This window comes from Amblyraja radiata, chromosome 10 (genome assembly GCF_010909765.2).
Source record: "Amblyraja radiata isolate CabotCenter1 chromosome 10, sAmbRad1.1.pri, whole genome shotgun sequence".
Classification (NCBI taxonomy): domain Eukaryota; kingdom Metazoa; phylum Chordata; class Chondrichthyes; order Rajiformes; family Rajidae; genus Amblyraja; species Amblyraja radiata.
In genome coordinates, this window is record NC_045965.1 from 7,306,273 (window position 1) to 7,333,269 (window position 26,997).

The 26,997-nt window shown below is 40.4% G+C and overlaps 1 protein-coding gene across 5 annotated transcripts in view; it reads right to left on the reverse strand.

The window, feature by feature from the left end:
* Positions 1–26,287, reverse strand: part of cdc14a (cell division cycle 14A) — a 75,052-nt gene extending 48,765 nt beyond the window's left edge. For 3 of the 5 annotated variants that reach the window (XM_033027904.1, XM_033027901.1, XM_033027905.1), the window contains exons 1-5: positions 25,957–26,287; positions 25,679–25,769; positions 25,311–25,386; positions 18,905–18,997; positions 1,564–1,643 (exon numbers count right to left, since the gene is read on the reverse strand). In XM_033027904.1, coding sequence (XP_032883795.1) covers positions 1,564–1,643; positions 18,905–18,997; positions 25,311–25,386; positions 25,679–25,769; positions 25,957–26,002 — 386 coding nt within the window. In that variant the 5' untranslated portion in view covers positions 26,003–26,287. The remainder of the gene's footprint in view (positions 1–1,563; positions 1,644–18,904; positions 18,998–25,310; positions 25,387–25,678; positions 25,770–25,956) is intronic. The other 2 variants (XM_033027902.1, XM_033027900.1) reach the window with 2 other exon arrangements.
* Positions 26,288–26,997: the final 710 nt, after the last annotated feature.

Here is a 26,997-nt window from a genome sequence, read left to right on the forward strand (position 1 = left end):
GGGGGGGGGGTTGTTGGAAGAGTTCCTTTCAGAGCTCTCACTCTCTCTCCCTCCCGGCGATCTGGGAACTGCAGCCAGTCCCGGGGCATGCAGGCAATGTTACCGACCCCTGGACTAAACCAAACCCTTGATCCTGTCCCTCCATCCTTTTTTCAAAATGTAACCACTTAAATTGGGCATCTTCATTGCCTAGTTTGAATTGACTGAATAGATGGGTAAGCATTTTCACAATATATTGGTTTTTCACAAAAAACCTGAGAGCATTAAAATAAAGTCATTATGACCAACCATAAAATTAAAACATTTACCCAACTAAAAAGTGAACACCAATCATGCAGACAACCAGCTTTTGCTTTTAATCCTACATTGTATTAAATTTTGTCCAGATTAATATGAATAGTTAAAAATTTGGATGAATGTCATTTCATTTAATGCCTACATACACTTACAACTCAGAAACAGAAGCACATCTCTCGAGCCTTGGCTGCTGTTATTCAAGATTACAGCTAATCTTTTTTGCAACCTCACTCCACATTCTCATGTGCACTCTTCAGGCTGATGCCACCGACAGAACGTACATGGTCACCATGGGGCTTTCCCTCACCTCCGCCCCTCTCACTCACCTGCTACTGCTTCCAAGGTGGAGTATGTCGGCAACTCCAGGGGAGGAGGCGGCAGCGGCAGTGGAGGAAGAAGAGGCAGAGTGGACAGAACGACGGGAGATGGAGGCGGCAGCGACAGTCGAGCAGGGAGCAGATAAAGCAATGGCCGACAGTAAGCAACTGCTGGTGGGAGGGGAGGGAGCCACACGATGACCGTGCTCATCCTGTCGGTGGCCCAAAGAAACCACTGTCCCCAGGATCTACAACATAAGCCACAACAACAAATCGTGTGGTGGGTGAAAGAGAGCACGCTGGTGCACCTTGTGAGTCGGAAGCCGGGGGCTCTAAGCTGCATTCTTGTCTTTCACAAATCATGCAGTAGGATACAAATCCTTCTGCATCTCAGAACTCTACAATTCGGAAATGTAAATCAATTTCACTCAATTAAACCATCTGTGTCCCTTTATTGTCCACGTGTTCTTCACAACTTATTTTGCTATCTAATGTTAAGCCCAAAAGCACATTTAGCAACCATACCTTCAGTACATCCAAATCATAAGAAAATTCTAAGATGTTGAGACAACAATATTACACTTCTCTGGCACACTGCTCTTTACATCTTGCCTATCAGAAAAAGGGCCCACTTACAATTACATTTTTCCTTCAAGTTCTGTTAAATTCCTATTGGTGTTTTCTGAAAAAAGTAACATGTGATGTGGATAAATATGATTTAACTAATCCCAAAAGTACAAATCCCATGATCAGAAAGTACAGGACAGAGCATGAGAGGATAGAGATTAGTCCATGACACTCCTAAAGGATTCACCGTTTCAATTCCTAATCTCAGCCATTTTAGATAAATTTTCTGAAGGAGTGCAATAAACAAGAAAAAACATCTGAGAACTGTAATCAGAAAAATAGAAGACAAAACAAAACATATTATACAATGTGGCAACCATACCTGAATGGCATATAAGGAGGGTTCTTTCCTGCTACAAGAGATCTGTAGGCCTCTTCTGGTGTTTTTTGAAGGTAAATGACCTTGACAAAGAAAAGCAAGAATTTACAAGTATTTACTAGGATTTGCAATTGTTGCACACCTTCAATAGTTTCATGTTTATATTAATCCATTTGAAATGAAATTGATGACGATAATAAAACATTGAGATTATATCCTTGAGACACAACACTTGTAAGTTGCTACCAAAACATTATTTAATTCATGGAGTTTTGTGAGCTTTAGGAAGTATAAATATGTCGGACCTATTTAATCAATGCAACTAACATAATTGATCTGAAATGGTAGAGTCTAAATGAAACAAAAAACGGCAAATGTTTGGGGATTGATAGAAATTATTGCAGAATTTCTATTACATGATCAATGCAACAGATGTTCTCTGATGTTTTTCTTGTTTCTTGCACTCTTTCAGAAAACTTACCTAGGCAGCAAACACATCAAAAGTAAAGTACAACAAGATACAAGGTAGACCAAATTTCTGGTAAATGCAATTGTCGATGAGGAAAGAAATACATTCAAAATCCATTTCTGGAAAAGGGTTGAATGCTGAAACCACAGTAAGCTAAGAGTAGAAAAATATTGGGAAAGGAGATGTGCTGCAGAAGTAGAGGAAGTGCATTACAGTAGGTAGAGAAAAAAACTGGAGCATGTGCCCCCATAATCAGTGCTCAAGGTAAACCTCCCCATGTCTGGTTTATAGCTGATACATTTTTTTAAATTGTATTGTTGCATTTAATGTGCCTGTAAAGCGGCAGCAAGTAAGAAGAGTGTCATAGGACTTGATTCTTCCTCTTCGTGAGCGTCCAGGACAAATCTGGCAACCTTACTCCTCTGTTCAGGCAGCATGACAAACTCAAGCCACTTCAGAAGCATTTTCAAAAATGTCAAGACAGAGCCATATTCATCTTACAGATACGCCGCCAGAGCACACATACAAAATTGCATTTAAATACAATATATTGGTTGCAGGGAATCTGCAACTTATACTACCCCCTATTTTGCTTTCCCTTGAGGTATGATGAGATTCTACATTCAAAAATTGCATTCCTGTCTTGGCCTATAAAGCTTAAAGTCTATTAGTTTAATAAGTGCAAATACATACATGTATGCAAGTGGACTCAGTGCAGGAAGGAATGCAGAACTCAGACAGCACCTCTGGAGAAAAGGAATAGGTGACATTTTGGGTCGAGACCCTTTGTCAGACTGATATAGAGGGATATAGAATAAATGAAAGAAATGCAAAAAATGATGATCAAGGAAACAGTCCATTGGTGGCTGCAGGCTAGGAGTTAATGAGTTATACAGAAATGAAACTCATCAGGACAACGGTGAAACTAGGAAAGCGACTAGGGTGGAGGATGGACGGAGAGAGGGATGCAAGGGTTACTCGATGTTAGAGAAAACAATGTTCATACTGCTGGGTTGTAAGCTGCCCAAGTGAAATAAGAGGTGCTGTTCTACCAAGTTGCCTCACTCTGACAATAGGGAGGTTGCACGGCAGTCGAGGTCACGACCCGTGACCCGTACTGTTGCCATCTTTGGTGTTCGCCAACTGGAGTATAAGCGATGAACTGCAGGTAAGCACTTACCATTGTTTCCAGCATCGCGGACCTGTTAAAAACCGTCGAAATGGTAAATTTTTGCGCTGTAAATAATTATGGAAATCGGGGTAAGCGTGAGAGACATTTATCCTACTTCACAATTCCAAAAATGAAGAGAAATTATGGTAGAGAGAAGTGGCAGCTGAAGGGACAACAACAGCTAAAGTGGTTGGCGAACATTGCAGATATCAAGATTGAAAATAACGGGAATTATCGCGTTTGCTCACTGCATTTCATCAACAGTAAGGCAATATTTGTGTTTTTTCTTGATTCCTTTGGTATCCAAAAAGTTTCAGAAGTGATAAATCTGTCTGTAAATTTTTTTTAAATCGCCCATGGTTCTCAAGTGGGTTTTTACATGCAAAAAGAAAACGGTTCTGAAGCAAAATTTATCATTTAAAAATAAATAAATTAAAATAAAAAATGAATCGCAAACCATATGTGGGTTTTGAATTACATTTTACTCAGATGCAAGCCAAGGAATGGCATAATTGTTAGCTGTTAATTGCACATAATCAACCTCAGCAAATTGACAATATCTTTGAAAGGGAATGGTTGTTTAAGCTGTCAGGACATTTTATTATTTGCCAAAATATACATCGCAATAGCATAATGATAGAAAACGTACTTTTCCACACACCACTCGTAAGTCTGGAGATTTTTTTATGATAGATTTAGCTTCACAAGCGGTTTCTTTTTGCATGTAAAAATCCACCAGAACCTGGGTGATTTTAAAATTTTACCAGATTTATCACTTCTGAAACTTTTTAGATACCAAAGGAATCAAGAAAAAACAAATGCCTTATTGTTGATGAAATGCAGTGAGCAAATGCGATAATTGCCAATATTTTCAATCTTGATATCTGCACGGCCAATGTTCGCCAATCACTTTAGCTGTTGTTTATCTCTGCCATCATTTCTCCTCACTTTTGGAATTCTGAAGTAGGATAAATGTCTCTCACGCTTACCCCGATTTCCACAATGACCATTTTGGCGTTTCGTGTATTAACAGTGTATGCCGGAAGCTGCCATGTACTCCACATGGATTGAGCTGCTCCGTGCATCATGCCCTTTGACCCGATTACCTTATGTGCAACCCCCCTATGACAATAACCCCATCCAGAGTGATTTATAACTGTTCACTTGTTGTTAACAATCCCTACCACCAATGCAGGTCTTTCCTGGTATACTTAACATAGAAACATAGAAATTAGGTGCAGGAGTAGGCCATTCGGCCCTTCGAGCCTGCACCGCCATTCAATATGATCATGGCTGATCATCCAACTCAGTATCCCGTACCTGCCTTCTCTCCATACCCTCTGATCCCCTTAGCCACAAGGGCTACATCTAACTCCCTCTTAAATATAGCCAATGAACTGGCCTCGACTACCCTCTGTGGCAGAGAGTTCCAGAGATTCACCACTCTCCGTGTGAAAAAAGTTCTTCTCATCTCGGTTTTAAAGGATTTCCCCCCCATCCTTAAGCTGTGACCCCTTGTTCTGGACTTCCCCAACATCGGGAGCAATCTTCCTGCATCTAGCCTGTCCAACCCCTTAAGAATTTTGTAAGTTTCTATAAGATCCCCTCTCAATCTCCTAAATTCTAGAGAGTATAAACCAAGTCTATCCAGTCTTTCTTCATAAGACAGTCCGGACATCCCAGGAATCAGTCTGGTGAACCTTCTCTGCACTCCCTCCATGGCAATAATGTCCTTCCTCAGATTTGGAGACCAAAACTGTACGCAATACTCCAGGTGTGGTCTCACCAAGACCCTGTACAACTGCAGTAGAACCTCCCTGCTCCTATACTCAAATCCCCCTGCCATGAAAGCTAACATACCATTCGCTTTCCTCACTGCCTGCTGCACCTGCATGCCCACTTTCAATGACTGGTGTACCATGACACCCAGGTCTCGCTGCATCGCCCCTTTTCCTAGTCGGCCACCATTTAGATAATAGTCTGCTTTCCTGTTTTTGCCACCAAAATGGATAACCCCACATTTATCCACCTTATACTGCATCAGCCAAACATTTGCCCACTCACCCAGCCCATCCAAGTCACCTTGCAGTCTCCCAGCATCCTCCTCACAGCTAACACTGCCCCCCAGCTTAGTGTCATCCGCAAACTTGGAGATATTGCCTTCAATTCCCTCATCCAGATCATTAATATATATTGTAAATAGCTGGGGTCCCAGCACTGAGCCCACTATGTACCCCACTAGTCACTGCCTGCCATTGTGAAAAGGACCCGTTTACTCCTACTCTTTGCTTCCTGTTTGCCAGCCAGTTCTCTATCCACATCAATACTGAACCCCCAATGCCGTGTGCTTTAAGTTTGTATACTAATCTCTTATGTGGGACCTTGTCGAAAGCCTTCTGGAAGTCCAGATACACCACATCCACTGGTTCTCCCCTATCCACGCTACTAGTTACATCCTCGAAGAATTCTATAAGATTCGTCAGACATGATTTACCTTTTGTAAATCCATGCTGACTTTGTCCAATGATTTCACCACTTTCCAAATGTGCTGCTATCCCATCTTTAATAACTGACTCTAGCAGTTTCCCCACTACCGATGTTAGACTAACTGGTCTGTAATTCCCCGTTTTCTCTCTCCCTCCCTTCTTAAAAAGTGGGTTTACATTTGCTACCCGCCAATCCTCAGGAACTACTCCAGAATCTAAAGAGTTTTGAAAGATTATTACTAATGCATCCACTAATTCTGGAGCTACTTCCTTAAGTACTCTGGGATGCAGCCTATCTGGTCCTGGGGATTTATCGGCCTTTAATCCATTCAATTTACCCAACACCACTTCCCGGCTAACCTGGATTTCACTCAATTCCTCCAACTCCTTTGACCCGCGGTCCCCTGCTATTTCCGGCAGATTATTTATGTCTTCCTTAGTGAAGACGGAACCAAAGTAGTTATTCAATTGGTCCGCCATATCCTTGTTCCCCATGATCAACTCACCTGTTTCTGACTGCAAGGGACCTGCATTTGTTTTAACTAATCTCTTTCTTTTCACATATCTATAAAAACATTTGCAGTCAGTTTTTATGTTCCCTGCCAGTTTTCTTTCATAATCTATTTTTCCTTTCCTAATTAAGCCCTTTGTCCTCCTCTGCTGGTCTCTGAATTTCTCCCAGTCCTCCGGTATGCTGCTTTTTCTGGCTAATTTGTACGCATCATCCTTCGCTTTGATACTATCCCTGATTTCCCTTGTTATCCACGGATGCACTACCTTCCCTGATTTATTCTTTTGCCAAACTGGGATGAACAATTTTTGTAGTTCATCCATGCAGTCTTTAAATGTCTTCCATTGCATATCCACCGTCAACCCTTTTAGAATTAATTGCCAGTCAATCTTGGCCAATTCACGTCTCATACCCTCAAAGTTACCTTTCTTTAAGTTCAGAACCATTGTTTCTGAATTAACAATGTCACTCTCCATCCTAATGAAGAACTCAACCATATTATGGTCACTCTTTCCCAAGGGGGCACGTACAACAAGACTGCTAACTAACCCTTCCTCATTACTCAATACCCAGTCTAAAATAGCCTGCTCTCTCGTTGGTTCCTCTACATGTTGATTTAGATAACTATCCTGCATACATTCCAAGAAATCCTCTTCCTCAGCACCCCTGCCAATTTGATTCACCCAATCTATATGTAGATTGAAGCCACCCATTATAACGGTTTTGCCTTTGTCGCACGCATTTCTAATTTCCTGTTTGATACCATCTCCAACTTCACTACTACTGTTAGGTGGCCTGTACACAACACCCACCAGCGTTTTCTGCCCCTTAGTGTTTCGCAGCTCTACCCATACCGATTCCACATCCTCCAAACTAATGTCCTTCCTTTCCATTGCGTTAATCTCCTCTCTAATCAGCAACGCTACCCCACCTCCTTTTCCTTTCTCTCTATCCTTCCTGAATATTGAATATCCCTGGATGTTCAGCTCCCAGCCTTGGTCACCCTGGAGCCATGTCTCCGTGATCCCAACTATATCATAGTCATTAATAGCTATCTGCACATTCAACTCATCCACCTTATTACGAATGCTCCTTGCATTGAGACACAAAGCCTTCAGGCTTGTTTTTACAACACTCTTACCCCTTATACAATTATTTTGAAAAGTGGCCCTTTCTGATTTTTGCCCTGGTTTTGTCTGCCTGCCACTTTTACTTTTCACCTTGCTACCTATTGCTTCTACCCTCATTTTACACCCCTCTGTCTCTACGCTCACACATTTAAGAAACCCTTTCCCTTTAACTCCATCCTCCACTATCCCATTCGACACCCCACCCCCCCGTATTCAGTTTAAAACCACCCGGGTAGCAGTGGCAAACCTGCCTGCCAGAATGCTGGTCCCCCACCTGTTAAGATGCAATCCGTCCCTTTTGTACAGTTCCCCCTTACCCCAAAACAGATCCCAGTGATCTAAGAATCTAAATCCCTGCCCCGTGCACCAGTTCCTCAGCCACACGTACTGGTCCCGTATCTCCCTGTTCCTGCTCTCGCCAGCACGAGGAACTGGAAGCAAACCGGAGATAACAACCCTGGAGGTCCTGCTTTTCAGCATTTTTACGAGCTCTCTAAAGTCTTTGCAAATCAGTCCTAAGGGTTGTTGAGGCTAACATTTTCACATTATGATTTTGGGTGAAATTGTTTACAGGCTATTCACAGAAACATAACACCCTGTATAGGCTTGATAAAACAAATACATTATTTGGAGAGATATATTGATATACAAAGGATTACAAAAATATTCTTCACAAGAAAAAAACTACTATAGCATGAAGGTTCGAACAGCACACAATAAGTATATGGATGTTTGCCAATACGAGCACAATGTTATCTGTCACAGAGAACCCGTATATGTAACAAAGTAATACTACATTTGAAGAGACCATTGGACCATGCATATGTGTAATATGACTCAGGACCAGTAATCTTAAAAGGAATTTGTTAATTCTCAGCTGGGGATAATACCACATGCCAATGAAATGGCAGAACTATGCATTCATGAATATATTCAAAGTCACAATACAATGTCAGGTTACCAGGCACTAGTTGAAAGTTCAGGTGTATGGAATTATGCCACTCCCAACATCACTATGTTTCAAACAATAGTGTCCTCAACTAAAGTGAGAAACAAACAGCACAATACCAAGAGAATGTAAAGAAGGCAAAGGAACAGGAGCATTCAGTTACCAATCCCTAGTAACCAAGAATCTATGGCAACAGTGGCCACTAGATGAAAGCTTGGAATACAATTTGCACATGTTTTCATTTGGTTCATTCTGTAACAGAATGAAAACATATTTTGGTAAGGAATGAATATTCTACCTTAATCGTGCATTATTTGTTTGATATTCAGTAAAAGCAAAAGTAATACGTCACTAAATAAACAAGTTTGCTTCAGAGCAAGATCTACAGCAGCGGTTCATTTACAAGTTAAACGACAGACATTTTACGATTTTTGTTTGTAGAAATATATACTATTTTTATGCAGGTATTGTTAAGACAAACATACTACATGCTCTTTAAATCAGATCAACTATTATATTTCTTAAACCAACATTTTTTTTGGGGGGGGGGGGGGGGGGGTGGGGGGATACTGCGAAACTTTCCTGTGGTATCTGACTTCGTGGACTGGTACCCAATTTTGACATTCTATCAACCTTAGATTAAGGCTATCCCCTTCAAGCTACAAACACATTTTATTATGCAAGTTTCAATGCTCATTCACAATTTAAATGGACTTTGAGGCTGCAACATGAATAAACTAAAAAAAAAAAAAACCCACATGATACCATGCCTACTACAAGCTCTTTAAAATAGCTCTTCAAAATTGCAGTTGGTATAAACTTGTACATGAAGGCCTAGAGTGAACATGAACCTGGATTTATACATGAACACCGAAGATGTAACAGGGGCCCACATGGTCCTTTGGTATCTCATGGGGGGGGGGGGGGGGTTGTATGATTTCACAAGACATTCCTTTTAAAAAGAATGCCTACACTGCTATTCATCAAGATCATGGTTGTTCTACCTCAATACCATTGTTCTGCCCTTTTTCCATACCACTTGATCTCTTAAATATCCAAATGTCAATCTAATCCATACAAAATCTCCCTTTGATAGTCTGGTGAGATCTTGGGACTCCCATCTGCAGCACAAATTTGACAGCATAAATAATTCATTCAAATCTCTCGCTAGTCTAAATCAAATTTGGCACTCTCAGTGCAATGACCTTGTCGGGAACTAAATAAATAAAAATGGTGTAGGATATCAAAGTAAAACAGCTGGAGTCCAAGCCATATAATTCCGTTGTTAATGCTGGCTGCAGCACAAGTCCACCATATGAATGATGTTATTTTGAACATGAATAGCATCTAATATCTATCATATTTTATTATTTTGCACACAAGATTTTCAATTTGTCAGTAATCGTCTCTTTTTAAATCCTTTTATATTTCCATGTGAAACCATGAATGTGGAGATTGGAGATGGTACTCTGGAATAGATCTCAATTTGACATCTATGCAAACACAAAATCACCAGCAAAGCTTAAAAGTGTATACAAATGAGAGGAATAGATCGGGTAGCTGCAGAGTCTCTTGCCCAGAGTAGGTGAATCGAGGACCAGAGGACATAGGTTTAAAATGAAGGGGAAAACATTTAATAGGAACCTGAGGGGTACCTTTTTCACACAAAAGGTGGTGGGTGTATGCAACAAGCTGCCAGAGGAAGAAGTTGAGGCTGGGACTATCCCAATATTTAAGAAACAGTTAGACAGGTACATGGATAGGACAGGTTTGGAGGGATATGGAACAAACGCAGGCAGGTGGGACGAGTGTAGCTGGGACATGATAGTTGGTGGAAAGAGGCAAAGGGAAGAGCTGGCAAGTGATAGGTAGATACAGCAGTAGGAATCATTGAGTAGGGAGCAGAATTAACATCTGATTAAAATTTCAGGTTATCATGAATGGTGTTTCTGCATTGACAACACAAATTTGGTTGAAACTTGCTTGAAACATTTTACAGCCCCGTTATTTATGCCAATTCAATATGTAAAATGTTTTTTGATCTAACTAGCATATTGAATGCTTTATAAATTAAACAATTATAAAGCAACATTGCAATCCACATTTGTGTTCATGACCCCTTGTATAATGCTCTCTTTTCTGTTTTAGATAGACGTCAGTTCAAAGATATTTGTATAATGTTCTCATTTTCCTCTTAGATAAATTGGTCAGTTCAAAGATAATAATAATAATAATAATAATAAATACTTTATTGATCCCCTCAGGGAAATTCAGATGTCCAGAAGCCCCCAACCAACAAACCCACAGATTCAAAACGAACGCAGACAGAAAATACATAGAATACAATGTGGACACTACCTGAGAGCAATAAATACTTAAAAAGACCAATAATTAACAATTAAAAATTGCAAAATGCATCCCCCTACAGCCTAGCGGTCCGAATTATAAAATCTAATGGCTGCAGGGGTGAAGGATCTCCTGAACCGCTCCGTTCTACAGGGCAGGGAGAGGAGCCGGTTGTTGTGTCGAGTGCTCTTTTGACTCTCCAGAATTACATGGAGGGGATGCCCGGGGTTTTTCAGGATGACTTGCACCTTGTGCCTCATACGCCTCTCAAGTACATCCATTCCAGAGTCTACTCTCCCCTCCAGCACTGAGCTAGCTCGTTTAACCAGTTTGACCAGCTTCTTGTTGTTTTTTGCACTAATGCTGTTGCCCCAGCAGACAACAGCGTAGAAAATAACACTTGCAACCACAGTGTTGTAAAACATGTGCAGCATATCATTACACACATTGAAGGATTTGAGCCTTCTGAGGAAAAAGAGTCTGCTCTGGCCTTTTTTGTAGAGGGAGTCAGAGTTGACAGACCAGTCCAGTTTGTTATTAAGGTGCACTCCAAGGTATTTATATGTCTGCACCACCTCAATGTCAGCCCCTGCAGCGTTGACCGGCTGAAGGGGGAGCTTGGACCTGCCAAAGTTAACCACCATCTCTTTAGTCTTAGTTGTGTTCAGGATGAGACAGTTCTCTTCACTCCAGGCACAAAAGGAACTGGTCAAGTTCCTTACACATGCCACAATCGCTGTATCATCTGAATATTTCTGTACGTGGCATGTGTCAGACTTATAGTTATAGAAAGCTTTGATTTTTAGGTAAACTGTTCAGGGTTCAGCAATTTTTTCTGATTGTTTTTTATGTTTAGAAGTCAATTAGCATAACACTCTAATTTAGGCGTGCGTCTAGATTATGTTAACAATCACTGACATCATCTGCATTTATAAAGCCTCTTAATTTATATATATTTTTTACTATGCCATATCTTTTTCAGATTTGAAATATAAATGGCATTCAGCAATGTGCTTCTGTTGTACATTTTCATGGCCAGATTTAGGCTATGTATATGGCAATTCTACTGTCAAGCATATGATCAAATTAATTCTCATTTAGTGGCCATACTGCTTTCAACTACAGGTTGATGCGACACAAATAATCCAGTTTCCATTTCAAATACCCCAGGTAGTTTCCACTGCAATCACTGGAGATGTAACCCGTGTCCCTATACGCCTCCCTCACATCCATCCCCAGCACTCCTTCAATGCACTTCCTCTAACCACATCTGCAGAAATCATTGCTCCTGATGTGGACACCTTTACATCAGCGAGATCAGGCATAGACCAGATGACTGCTTTGCCAGACACTTGCACTCGGTATGCCAAGGCCTTCTGGATCTCCTGTTTGCTAACCATTTTGACTCCCCTTCCCATTCTGACCTTTCTGTCCTGGGCCTCCTCCACTGCTAGAGTGAGGCCACATGCAAACTGGAGGAATTGCACCTCATATTCTACTTGGGTTGCTTAAAACACACGATATGAACGTTGAATTCTCCAAATTTAGGTAACTAACAATAATCCTTTCATCTTCACCATCCACTTTCTCTGGCTTCATAATTCACATCACTTTTTTCCGTATCTCACAGTCTTTTGTCTTCTTTCCATCTCTAGCCTTTGACCAATTGAGAACCACCAGTATCAGCTATCACTTGCCAGCCTTTCTCCCACCTCCACCTCTCTTCTAACTTTCTACCCTCTACTACAATCAGTCTGAAGAAGGGTCGTGATCTGAAACAGCCTTTTCATGTTCTCCAGAGATTGGATTGGATTGGATCGGATTCAATTTATTGTCATTGCACTTTTCAGTGAAACAAAATGGTTTAGCCTGCAGTCATAACATAGAATAAATAACAAAAACTCAACACAGTTTAAAGTCCCAAAGTCATTGCCTCTTCCCTCCTTGCTCTCTCTACGCTGAGGCAATCCAAGCCTCCAATGTTGCGACCCCGCCGGGTGATGGTAAGTCCGGCGGCTGAATCCGAGCTCCGCAAACGGGCCGGTTCAAACACCACGGCCCGGGGCGGTCGAAGTTGCCGCCTTCCAGTCCAGCGGACGCAGCTGTAGTTGCGGGAGCTCCGGAAAAACAGGTCACCACCTGTGACCTGCGAGCTCCCGATGATGTCGTCCACTGGCCCGCGGCCGAGCCTCCAAAGTCAGGTCGGAAGTTGGGTCGCACCGCAAACACAGCCCCGAAGTCGGCCAGCCTCGCGTTGGTAAGTCCTGGCTCTGCCTCCGCAGCCTTGAGGTCGGTCGCAGTTGGAGGCCGCCAGCTCCACGATAGGCCTCAGCGCAGATGGACACGGAGAGTGGGGATACGGCAGGAAAGGTCGCACCCCCCCCCCGAAGGAAGATTCAAAAAACATACCACACCCACCCCCCACACATACACAACTAAATAAACCGAAATAAACTGCAACAACGGAACAAAAGAAAACAAAAAACAGAAAAGACAAACGGACTGCAGGCAAGCCGCAGCTGCAAGGCAGCGCCGCCACTTCCAGATGCTGCCTGACCTACTGATTAACTCCAACGCTGTCTTTTTTGACCATTTTAACAAGTGGAAATTACCTTCACTATTCTACAGCATATATTCAACGCTAATAGAAAACAAAATGTTATTTTCAGGCTCAGTCTTTTAATTCTGTCATAGTCCCAGTTTATAAAGTTAGTCAAATTGTGCTCATTTATTGGATTAATTCGATGTAATCCCATTCGGGGTGGGAGATTGCAACCTTCACGTGGTACACCCTGTTACAACGAATGCAATCAACCTGGCGTGCACAAACAGAAGATCAAACAGGACAAGTTGTCTTACAACTTTAGGCTGTGCACGGCATACGCAAGAAGAAGATGTAATCCCATTCGTATCCTTACACACTAGGAGCAATTTACAGAGGCTGATTAACCTGCAAACTTGTGAGGAAATCCATACGGTCACAGGAAGAATGTGCAAACTTCACATAGATAGCACATGTCCGTTTGTCAATACTTAGATATCAAAGAAGATATCAATTCTTAACTAGCTTGCAGAACCCAGTCAGCAAACATCTTGTCATGCAGCACTCTCTCGTAACATGCATCTTAAAGTTTCTCAGTAGAGCTCACTATTCACCAGTAACCGGGTTACACATCAAAGCTGGGTTACACATCATGAGCATCTTCCCATGGCAAGTTATCAAATGTAGTTTCAGATGCTGCAGATGGGTATTTATTGGTAATTCTTGTTTGTACCCTCCTTTTGCAATATGGTTACCATTCACTAAAAATATCAGCACATCCACCCATTGAGGCGTTGAGCAAATTATTAATGCTAAAGTGTGAAGAGAGGGGGATTATATTGATACTGGGAAAAATGAACATTTGCAAGGTTTGGAGGTGGGGACAGTTAAAAGGCAAATTTGTAAAACGCGTGGAACAGGCCGAGGTTTAAAGGAAGGAGGGAATATTGGGGGAAAAGGATGAAATTTGGGGATCAGCATTCATGGGAGAAAGGAATAGAAGGAACTGGGATGAGGGCGTAGTGGGTTAAAGCGTGGTGACTTATGGAAGACTGAGCAAATACTTTAAGGAGCTGGTGTAACAGATGACAAGGCTACTGAAATGCAACATAGCAGAGAAAATGGCAGAGTTGAACTCCAACACATGCTCACATCTCCTCTGAGAGGAGAGGGCAAAGTAATGGAGATACTCAGATGTGACTACCAACCCAATCGATGCAATGGCATTATATCCACACCCTATTGTCCACAGTTCTGAGTGATAAGGATTACAAATTTAACGTTTTCCATTTCTTCTGCGTTTTGTGCTTATTTTGCTCTCCCACATAAATTCTGTAGCTCAACCTTTGGGTAGTAATCTTGTGAATTGTGTAAGTGCAAATTTCCATAACCCAAACAGCTGCAACAAGAGAATTGTCCATACTATGTAGAATTGGAGAGCAAAACATTCAAAGTGCCCAACAAGGTCAGGTTATTGCTATTTCTGGCAATCAGTACTCAGTTATTTCCAATTTCAAATACAAGAAAATCTCAGACATGTACCAAGTAAAAACCACAAGTACAGACATGTGCACTTAGATTTGATACCACATGCATCAGATTTACAATTGAGATCATTAGATTATGCTTCTATCAGTAACAGGTACGAAGAACCTAGTTTTGTTTTCTATAAATAGGTAGCCAGGAGACTGTTGAGAACAGGGAACGGGGGGGGGGGGGGGGAGGAGGTGTATGGCATATCACACTCCTCCATGTCATATTTCTGCTGAAACTAAGTGCTACACAATATAAATCAGGCAAATTATTTTATAACCAAACACTACAACCTAATCAATAGCAACATTATACTCAATTTTCTTAACTGAACGATTTAATTTAATTTAATTCAAAATAGCTTTCACCTCTGTAAAATGATGAATTGAGCAAAAATGAATTCAGTAGATGTGTTACTGCTCAAAGAATTTGAACATTTTTGTTAAAATACATGTTTACCATTAACAAAAGCCAAAGTATGCATTGTGGAAAGAATGGGAAGCCAACACAACAGGTTTTGATCCTGCTACATTTTACAAGAGTTGATTGCACAAAGCAAATAAACAATGAAATTAAAAGGTAAATATTCTAACACATATTAACATCAAAAAATTGACATTAGCCTTTCAATCTCGGTTGGCATGGATGTGTTGGGCCAAAGGGCCTGTTTCCATGTTGTATGACTGTGACTAAACTATTGGTCGCAAAACTAGTTAAAATGAAAACTACTGGAAAAAGGTAACCTAGTGAAAAAAGTGAAACTAAAGTCTAATGCAATGTCATCTTCAAAATGTTCTAATAACGCTCATTCTACTAATAATCTCAAATGATTCCAGAAAATACTAAAGCCTCACTGTGCAATACTGAATAGCACTTCTGTAAGAAACAGAGGGAACGAATGAAAGAAGCCTTGTGTGCAAGGCACTTAGATCAACCGTGCTACGAATACGGGCTCTGATTGCATTTAGACAGTCAGATATCTTGTTTTGGACAAATAACAGTGAAATAAATGGGTTAACTCATAGGCCACCACATGCAGGAGGACACCAATAATGTTTTGCCTTCGAACTTCTAAATGCCGTCTGCAACCCTATTTGGTATACATACATTAAAATATACCTCTGACCAAGCTAGTGCTCAAACAATCTTTGGCTCAGTAGCAAACTTTGTTTGACATGTTCGTGATGCCTTGGCATGCCTCTGTCAAAATGTACCAAGTTATTTCTGTCCCATTACTACAATCTGAAAAAAGATCCCAACCGGAAAACGTCGCCTTTCCATGTTACCCAGAGATGCTGCCTGACTCACTGAGTTGCTCCAGCATGTTGTGTGTTTATTTTGTAAACCAGCATCTATTGTTCCTTGTGTCTCACTTTCTGTGATGGAGTATGATTCCTGGAGCTATCAGTCAGAATGACCCACACCTTTCAAAAAGTAACAAACAAACCTTAAACAGTATGCATTTCCAAAAGGAGTTAAGCCCAAGAAATTACCAGATGGGAATTACCAGATTCCCTAACCAGAAGTTAGGGAATGTGAATATAACTATATGGAAATAAACTCTATATGGCAGTAGATGGAAGTGCAAAGGCGAGAACAAAAGAAAAGATTTTGGGGTATGATGACTATGAATTGCCATTGGAGAGGGCTTGAAAAGGAGATACAGTTTACAAGAACAAAGCTTACCAAAAATCAGAATAAGAGTCAAAATAACAAGAAACTAGTGTATAAAAGGAACAAACTGCATTTGCAGCTTGAACAGAATATAGCTTCAAACAATGCATTTATGTGCCAGAACAGGAAATAGTAATTCTTTAATCTTTATTATGTGGCAGTCCATGCTGGCTTACGGTGTGGAACATTCAAACTTTGTCTGCCAGTCAGTGCAAGCTGCAAGGCTTTATTTAACATTTTATTAAGAACATTTATTTTTAATAGTTAGGGTTTAAAAAAAACCATATAAATAAAACTCAAATTAAAGAAATATACAAAGACAAACTTCAAACAGACATTTAGCATGCCTTTACAGTACAAGTGACAATGCCTACCAAAAGTAGTTTTATTTAAAAAAAGAGGGGGAAGGGAAGGAGGAACTTAATGTATCACCAGAGGGAAAAAAAGTGATAATTTGATCAACAGAAAGGTTAGCAGATGACCTTCAACCATGAGAGTTCTAAAACTGGCTGCAGTGATAATAAATACATTGTTATCTTTCCAAATTCCCCAGATTCCAGAGTAATCCCAGTGGTATGAACAGCTGCAAGTGTAATTGTGCTATCCACAACAGGAGAGACACAAAAATGGACGCTGTAGGCAGTTCGGCCAAAATCTGCAGCTGGGGAAGTGCCAGAGGTCCATTATTAAAGCTGTAATAGGCTAGTTAGAAAATCATAATATAATTCGGCAGAAAAAACTATGGGCAAGATTGGTCCTGAAAGTAGCTGGTCATTCAGTGATTTTCTGATAACAGAGAGCTACATCAGATGACCTGCCACTCCCAAGGGGCATCCTTAGAAACAAAATGGTCTCCCTAGTGGCAAACAATCCCTATGCAGAACACCCTGCAGAAGCTCAGCCCTGACTATATTTCCCAATTAGCTGGCACTTCGACATTTAAAAAGCTATTTACAAACAAAAAAACAAAATGAATAACTTAAAATATCTCAAGCAATTACCTTTCTCTGCAAAGTCAACTAACATATTAAATAGAGAATCATCATTTGAAGGCCTGTATATCTGATCTTCTCTTCAGCAAACCAGCCCTCTGTTGTTGGATTCAATAACAAGTTCAGATGATGAAGCAGGAGATCAGATGTTTCATACTCTGTCCTTCAGGACATTTTGGACTTCCAAGTTGCGACATCCACAAGCCTGAGGCTTCCTAGACATTGCATGGATGGCCGTCATCAACTCCTTCCAGAACTAAAAACTGCAGCTAAGTGCTATTTGGCCCACAGTTGAATGGACACAAAGTTGAGTTTTTTTTTTAAAGCATAACACTAGCAGGGTAGATAAAGGGGAACCAGGTGAATTTTGGAACTTCCAACAAAAAGAAATACAAAACACAAATGTGCTACATAAAAAGGGGACACCTCAAGAGTTCTTGGCATTGGAATAATGCATTAGGCAGTACAGAGGATTGGTCATTGACAAGGAACAAGATAGAGATAAAATGTGTAATTTTCAGGTTAGTATCCTGTAACTCATGGGATGTCACAGGAGTCAGTAATGGGCCCAGATGCTATTTACAATGTGCATTAATGAAATAGATGATGGGATAAGTATATTGAATCCCAGTTTATCGATAATACAAAAAAGATACGAGAAAGCTGAGAGGAGACAACTCTATCCAATGCGAGGACTTTAAGTGAACTGACAATAAGATGTCAAAGTATACAGAGAGCAAATGCGAGATTATGCACTTAGGAAAAAAGAAAAGAGAAAAAAAAACATTTTTAAATAGTATGAGACAAATGAATTGTAGTTCCCTCATTTGGAAAAATCAATGACCTAGCATTGTTGCTAAGGAAAAAGGGACAAATGGAATGAAATGTTGGTACAAGAATGGAGTACAAAAACAAAATAGGGAAAACATGATACAACTTTAAGTCCAGACCTGAAAGACTTAAAATCTGTTCACATAAAGTCCATGCATTTTGGTCCCATAAGGAAAGATAGACTTGCTTTGGACCAAATGCAGAAAATGGTTCATCAGATCAATTCCTGGAATAAAGTGATTGTTTTATTAATTAAGACTAAATAGACTGGACTCATACTCTCTGTAGTTTAGGAGAATTCGAAAAATTAAAAAAAGATGAAGGGATTGAAAAGGGACAAATTTGTGGAGGCATTGTCTCATGATAATGGATGCGTTTAAATCTGAGATGAGAATTTCTTCTCAGGAGGTGTTAATATTTTTGAAATTCTCTACCCAAAAGGAACTACAAATACAGAATAATTGGGAGCCAAGATGAACATTTTTGACACTGGAAAGAAAATTAAAAATCACAATGATCAGGCACAATCTTATTTAATGACAGGTCAGGCTTGAGAGGGTATATGCCATACTGCACCTGCTCCTATTTCTAAACCATGTAAGACTATAGGATCTTCGAATATCTTCTGGATATATTTTTAGACAGGATATCAGTCCTGTGTTGAAAGATACCCATTTAAAAATATGACCAAAAAAAAAAATCGTACTCACTGAATAAGCACCAATTAGGTATGCCGCATTAGCTCGTTTTCGTTGATCAAAGCTGGTATAGTGGACAATCTTCTTTCTTGACAAAGTAAATGACTAAAGAGAAAATAAAACATTCAGAAGATGATTACAGACATTTTAATCCATCCATACAGCAAGCTAAAAACTATCCTGATGGAAACATCAATAAAAGCTATGGGTAGGACATAATTGTTTTAAACTATACTAGATACCCAAACAAAGTTAAGCAACTCCTTCAAACTGGAACACATGCAATACAAAAGTTTGACTGTTATTAGGTAATATGCAAGACATCAACATAAAATTACTTTCTCATTCAGACCTGAATAATCAAGATTGACATAGTTTACTACCATATTATTGACAAATGCATATGAAAACAACTTCTACTAATACAATTTGAGCCCTCTCATAGTTACGGAATCAATTAGCAGCAATGTCTACATTCAAATCACCATGGTATAAATTTAGCCTTCATAGTTTAAAACTTGGTTTTATACTCGCTCGTATTCAGGGATTTAAATGGCAACAAAGAATGAAATGGATTCTTTAAACAATATCAACTCTTGTCCGGAAAAAAAGCAGAAAGACATCTGCATCTAACCATTTTACAATTTCCATTTCCTGACAAAGCTTGCATCATATCAGACAACAAAATGACCACAAAAATATTTATTCTTGAATTATAGTTTTGAGATTCTTTTACGATCTGATAAAAATCAAAAATTCACATTTTATTCTACACGAATCAACGTAATACTATGACACTTTCTAATACAAACATATTGATACAGAAACATAACAAAATTAGGAGGTAGGTTACACAGTTTTAAAAACAGAAGTAAAATGGGGAGTAACAACAGTTTAAATGGAAATAATTCAAAATGCAGCAATGACTCACAACACTGCACTATTTTAAGAGGTTGCAGCCAAAAAAGCTTGAGATTGTAAAGCTGGTACATATTCTAGAGACAGAAAGAAGCAAGTTCAGGAAGACAGGAATCAACAATGAAAATAAAACTACTGTTGCTCAAAATCTAAAAACAAAAAACAGAAGATAGTACAAATACTCTGGAGGTCAGGCAAAACATATGAAAGTGAAAAACATAATATTTTAGATCAAAGGTCATCAAATAAGTGAGGAGAGGAATAACGGTTGATTTGTGCATGCATGTAGAATAGGGCAAGCTGAAATTTAGGGAGAATCATGGATAGAAGGCGAGCCTCCAGAAGGTTATGGGTTGGTTGGGCATTGAAATTAAGTAGGCTGCAGCCTAACCAATGTTTTAGGTTGAACTTCTATAAAGCAATAGTTAGACTTAATTGAGTTTGTATCGAATTCTGGTTATCACATTTTAGAAATAATCTCAAGATTAGTACCAATAGATATGTACAAGATCGGAATGGCTTTCATGAGGTTAATAGAGAAAAATACTCCGTATTAGTAGATGATAAAAATGACCAGGCTACACAGATTTCAAGTAATACGTTTTTAAAAAATTTGAAAAGGCAGTGAGGGTGGCCGTTGTAGAGTGGTGGTTACGGTTATGATCTGGAAGCGTGGGAAAGTTAATCAATTTAAAACAACTGGATTACCACACGAGAGAAAATAAATTACAGGATTATGAGAAAAGGAGTGGGATTGTTTTATTTTAAACCAGGCACAAAGACTTAATGTTCAGAATGGATTCCTTTAGTGACCACAATGCATGGCTGCGAAGCCTCTGATTCAGGGTATAGAAACAGTTTAGAAGGATTTAGGATCAGATAAGAGTACAGTTTGTGATATGATTCTTAAGAATTAATGAAATGAGTTTGAAATTAAACATACCACAAGCCAAACTTACATTCTCAAGTTGGATATGATATTTCCTACTTTACAGCAGAGAATGCATGTGCTTCATTGGTTATGTACAAAAGAAAACCTGCTTTCTGTTCAGCTGAGCTTCTTAAAGGTTCCATACGGGAACAAGTTATTTTATTTTCACTTCATATATTACAACCTTACCTCAGGACACTTTAACTGGACACTTCAACATACCCTAAATTTGATAAAACTGACAAAACAAATAAAAGATTCCTTTCTTTGTTTCTCATTTGTGCTAAGGACCTCATGGCAATAACTGATATTCAGCATTAACGTGATTACCAAATTGGCTTCAATGATGCAAGTTTGAGAAAACAATTTCGTAACTACTTACATCATTGAAGCCAATTTGGTAATCACTTTACTGATGGAAAGGGGGTTAAGACTGCTTGAAGTCTGCAATTCATGGACATCACCAATTGCTGGGTGCCTTCTCTGGTGAAGCTCTGCCAGGCCTGTATTGCAGACATCTTTAGCTTATGCTTGTTTTGGGGGCTAGTCACCTTCAGTTTTCTCTTCAGCATATAAAAGGCATGCTCAATTGGGTTCAGATCAGGTAATTGACTTGGCCACTCCAAGAATTTACCTTTTTTTTAGCTTTGAAAAACTGTTTGTTGCTTTAGCAGTATGTTTGGGATCATTGTCTTGCTGTAGAATGAACCGCCGTCCCAAGAGTTTTGAGACATTTGTTTGAACTTGAGCAAATAGGATGTGTCTTCAGAATTCATTATGCTACTACCATCAGCAGTTGTTTCATTGATGAAGATAAGTGAGCCAGTACCTTCAGCAGCCATACATGCCCAGGCCACAACACCCCCACCACCGTGTTTCACAGATGAAGTGGTATGCTTTGGATCTTGGGCAGTTCCTTCTCTCCTCCATACTTTGCTCTTGCCATCACTCTGATATGTTAATCTTCGTCTCATCTGTCCACAAGACCTTTTTCCAAAACTGTGGTTGCTCTTTTAAATACTTCTTGGCAAACTGTAACCTGGCCATCCATTTTTGCGGCTAACCAGTGGTTTGCATCTTGCAGTGTAGCCTCTGTATTTCTGTTCATGAAGTCTTCTGCGGACAGTGCTCATTGACAAATCGACACCTGACTCCTGATAAGTGTTTCTGATCTGTCGGACAGGTGCTTGGGGATTTTCCTTTATTATAGAGAGAATTCTTCTGTCATCAGCTGTGGAGGTCCTCCTTGGCCTGCCAGTCCCTTTGCGATTAGTAAGCTCACCAGTGCTCTCTTTCTTCTTAATTATGTCCCAAACAGTTGATTTTGGTAATCCTAAAGTTTGGCTGATGTCTCTATAACAGTTTTATTCTTGTTTCCCATTCTCATAATGGCGTCTTTGACTTTCATTGGCAAAACTTCGGTCCTCATGTTGATAAACAGCAATAAAAGTATCCAACGGTGATGGAAAGACTGGAGGAAAGACTAGGCGCTGTCTCTTATAACTGTATTAAGGAGGCAATTAAACACACCTCAGCAATTACAAACACTTGTGAAGCCATGTGTCCCAAACATTTTGGTGCCCTGAAATGTGTGTGTGTGGGGTGGGGGACTACATATAAACACAACTGTGTTCTTTCAAAATGGTGAAACCAAAATGTATAAAAATATCCTTTAATAAAATCTGACAATGTGCACTTTCACCACATGATTTTATTACAAATCTCAGATTGTGGAGTACCAGAGGCAAATCAATAAATGACGGGTCTTCGTCCCAAACATTATGGAGGGCACTGGTTTAAGAGGTAATTATTCATACACAGAGATTGTAATTCAGCTTATCTTGGCAATTATTCACAAGTTATTTAATGATTAATACCTAGCACTAATCTCCCTTTATTCAGTTACTTGAAATGTTACAATTCTCGTAGAGAACACAGGAACAAAAACAAATTAAAAATGCCTCTGGAGTGTTTGAAGTGAAGCAACACGTCTCATAAGAAAATCAACTATGCTTGATGTCTTCTTTTGGAGGATTTAGGATTCACCTCTACTTTGTTAGCAAGGATTGCCAAAATACATGGGAACAACATTTATTTAAACTAGACCTTCTGACAGTTTGGCATGCTGACCAAAGGAAGATAAACAAAATTCTACTATGGACACACTACCATAGAAACATCCAAGTAAAAGACAAGGACAACCCCCTTCCCCCATCGAGATCATATTTCTCTTGTGTCAGGAACAAAATTTTAAGAGCAGTGGAAAACATTTTATTTGAAATGGTTAAATATTAACTCCATTATGAATAAATCACCAGGCCTTCACTCAAAAAACAATTAACATTCTTTTGCATCAAAGCTACTCTTTAGATTTAAGCAATTCCAATTTTTGCCAGTTTAAATACTGGCACCCAGTTTACTCTTTACCCTAACACTGCATTAAATACCTGGCCCGAAACAGTACATGCACAGAATCGGAACCAACCAGAATATCATTACATTACACACAACAAATTCTGATTCTTTGTCCAAACAGCTGAATAGATTTCATAATCCAATCAAATCAAAAGAGCCTTGGCACTTCACAACTAATGTTAAAAAGACAAATCATGATAAACCAAGATAGCAATAACTAACAAACAAAACTACATATACGTAAAATTAGCCAACAAATACTGATTTTTATTTTGTACGCTTTCACATGAGTTACTGACTATTTGCTGCTATAAGATGCGATTAATAGAACTGGCCTTTGCTCAAGGAAATTTAAAAGTATTCGTAAATACAGTGCTCTTACAAGTCTAATTCTATGCCAGCATTGTTCAAATTCATTGGGTAACCTAGATAATTAAATATGTAGTAAACAAATATTCAGATCTGGGTCAGAGAAAGGATAACACGTGTATTCATTTAAAGAATAGCACACAAAGTAGTTTGTCTTATATCAGCCATTAATTCAATTTCATGGGTGGTGTTTTTTGACATTTCGGGTCCATAATATTATTGAAAAATACGCACTTGAAATACAATCCTGGAAATTCCATGATCTCTAACAGTATTTTTCATCAATGTGGAACCCAGGGGTCTTTGGGTTAGATTGGAAAATTCTAACAACAAAAAAAAAAGTAGCCTGTTGCAGCAAGGAAGGTATTCAACATTGTCTGACAGGCTTATTAGCCAGATGAATTGGGTTGGCTTGGGAAAATGTTAAGAAGTGAAGTCACAAACTCTTTATGGGGAAAAAAATCTGCCTCACATTGCAACTGATAAAAAAAAGATAATTGCTTGGTTTAGGAAGCCAGTTGATCAGCAACTACCTCCTCATGCACTAACAGCCATTCCTCTAGAACACTGGTAACATACACTTACTGAAATTAGGACTTCGTCTTGTAAGGTTAAATGTAGGAATTGTGGATATGGGACATATTGCCCATTGGCATTTACTGCCCAAGCTCATTTATCCCCAAAAGGGACATTATTTCAGAAGCAAGAGAGAACCAAAGATACGACGCAAAAAGCTGGAGTAACTCAGCAGGACAGGCAGCATCTCTGGAGGGAAGGAATGGGTGATATTTCAGGTCGACACCCATCTTCAGACTTGAGTCTCGACCCGAAACGTCACCCATTCCTTCCCTCCAGAGATGCTGCCAATCCCGCTGAGTTACTCCAGCTTTTTGTGTCTACCATATTGTTATGGTTAGGGTTGGTCATCTTGACCAGGTTGGGCAAGGATGGCAGTTTTCTTTCCCCACAAGACATCAGTAGGTTTCTAAACAGCAGTTCAGTTTCTCAGTCAACATTGCTTTTTTTAAATTATTGCGATTTAAATTCTCCAGCTTCGATAATGCAATTTCAAATCACGTCTCTGGATGGCTGTCCATTAACTTAACCAATGTACCTATAACTGCGACTGCCACAATATTCAGCTAATTACAAGTCAAAGGTGTTTAATAGTTTTTTTGTACTGACAACAGAACTTCTTACTTGCAGCAGCTTAACAAGGCCTGTAAACGTAATACAAAGCTCAACCCCCCCCCCCCCCCCCCCCCCCCCTCCCTCCCTCCCTCCCCCTCCCTCCAAAAGTCCAGAGTGCCATCAAAGAGAGTCCATAGTTGAGTGTTCAAGAGCCTAATGGTCACTGGGAAGAAGCTATTCTTGCACCTGTTGCTTCAATTCTCTAACCAAACTCCGTTTTGTATCCTTACTGGATCCTGTCAGATTTACCTAATTGTCAAATTCTCATCTTGGCCTAGTCTTTTGAAAGTAATAATAATCAGGCACAACACTATTCACATAACTGCAGGTAATGCAAATCCAGTTCACAAGGTCTATATTATTATGCCCCTCAATCCCCCTCCAAAAAAAAGAATCACTAATTCACACACTACTAACTCACAATTTTCTTTAACCACCACCCGAAGTTCAGTCAGACACTTCAAATTTAGTTAGTTCTGACCACTGCAGAATTTGAAATACATTTCAATCATATTTCACTCCTTTGACAGTGTAAATATTAAAACGAATTTCACGTTAACTCTACACAATTATTGACTTATCATAATTACTTACTTTCAATTTCTTGTTAAGCTTGCAGCAATATCGATACAGTTGGGCCAAGTTGAGTGGTCCAAAATCTGCATAAAAACTGACAAGATAATTCACTAACGCGAGTACGTGATGGAGAGTCAATTTATCGAGAAACAAGTGTTACGATTGGAGAAGATTACCATCTGCCACAATTCTCCGGCGATATAAATAAACAGGCACACAGCCGTTCTTGAATAATTAAAATATAACATATCAGGTTAATAAAGACGCATAATGAAAATCTCTGACCCCGATTTCACTCGAGATCGCGTCACTCAGCCATTAAGGCTTCACCCAGTGTTTCTTGTAAACTTTAAAAACTTAACTCAAGTTCGTGTCGGCAGACTTACTTTTCATAAATGAGTTCTTCGTCCGTGCAGAAGTAATGAGTATTGACGGTGCTTTTGGGCTTGTTCCTCAGTGTTGCAAAATACAAACGATCTAAATTAGTTTAAAAAGACAGGGTTGGGGGTGTGGGGGGGGGAGAGAGAGCATCAGCAGTGAGCACATTCCGCATATCCATCCATACATACACCCGCGCCCTCCACCTCCCGCCACTAAGCCCAACGCTGCGACGCTGCGGGATCAGTAGCCGGCCCCGCACATTTACTCCAGCCTACGATCTCACCTTTGGTGAACTCAGACGCGCTGATCAGCTCATGTTCCTCGGCCATTTTAAAGAGATCACAGCTCGGTAAACTGGGGCTGGCTGGAGGGAGGGGGGGAGGTCAACTAGAAAAGTAAGTGCGCGTCCCGGGACGAGACCAGTGTGTGCCTGGGACTGTCCCAATTTCACAAGTTATTCAGCAGGATCCACAAACAGCGGCACTCAAGGTACGGAGCCGCCATTTCTTCCAAACTTAAAGAGAGTAGTCGGTGTAGTCTCCGCTCCCTCCGGCCAGCAGCTCCGCCTGCCCGCCCGCCGCCGCCGCCTCGGCCCGGCCACAGTCAACAGCGGGTCACGTGTCCGCTAACCATCGTTGCCGTAGCAACCGTTGGCCTATCAACCGCCCGAGAACGTTCAAAAACTCAGAAGCGGGGAAGTTGGTCCGCCTGTAGGCGGCGTCGGCCCGGCTATGCTCGGCTCGGCCCGGCTCGGCTCGGCCCGGCTCGGCTCGGCTCGGCCCGGCTCGGCTCGGCCCGGCTCGGCCCGGCTCGGCTCGGCCCGGCTCGGCTCGGCTATGCTATGCTATGCTCGGCTCGGCCCGGCCCGGCCCCGCTGTCAGAGTGAGGCCCAACCAGGGCCGGATTTAGAGAGGCCCTAGCTGTTCCACTTGAGAGGCCTCTCCCGATCCCCCACGACTAGAGGAAGATGGTCCACCAGATTGACACCGATTTGCAGTCGAGCGTGGCCAATGAGATAAGGGGCTAGAAAACTGCGCTTATTTATTTATTGCCAGTGCTGGTGTCGAGTTATCGGCTTAAAACACTATTATTCTGAATTGGAGGGCTAGGAAAATTACTGAAGGGTTGTTTAGAGACTACAGTGCTTTGTGACAGTACATGTCATATTAGGTATGTTACAATACTTACCTTCAGCGGCGCTACAGTTCTGCCACTGGCCGTGTGCGCGACTTTGGCGCCTTTGGGGCGGCGGGATTAAAATGCTGTTTTCTCCTGCCTGTCCAAGATATATTTTCTCGGCCTGCCAGCTGCTGCAGAAAAATCG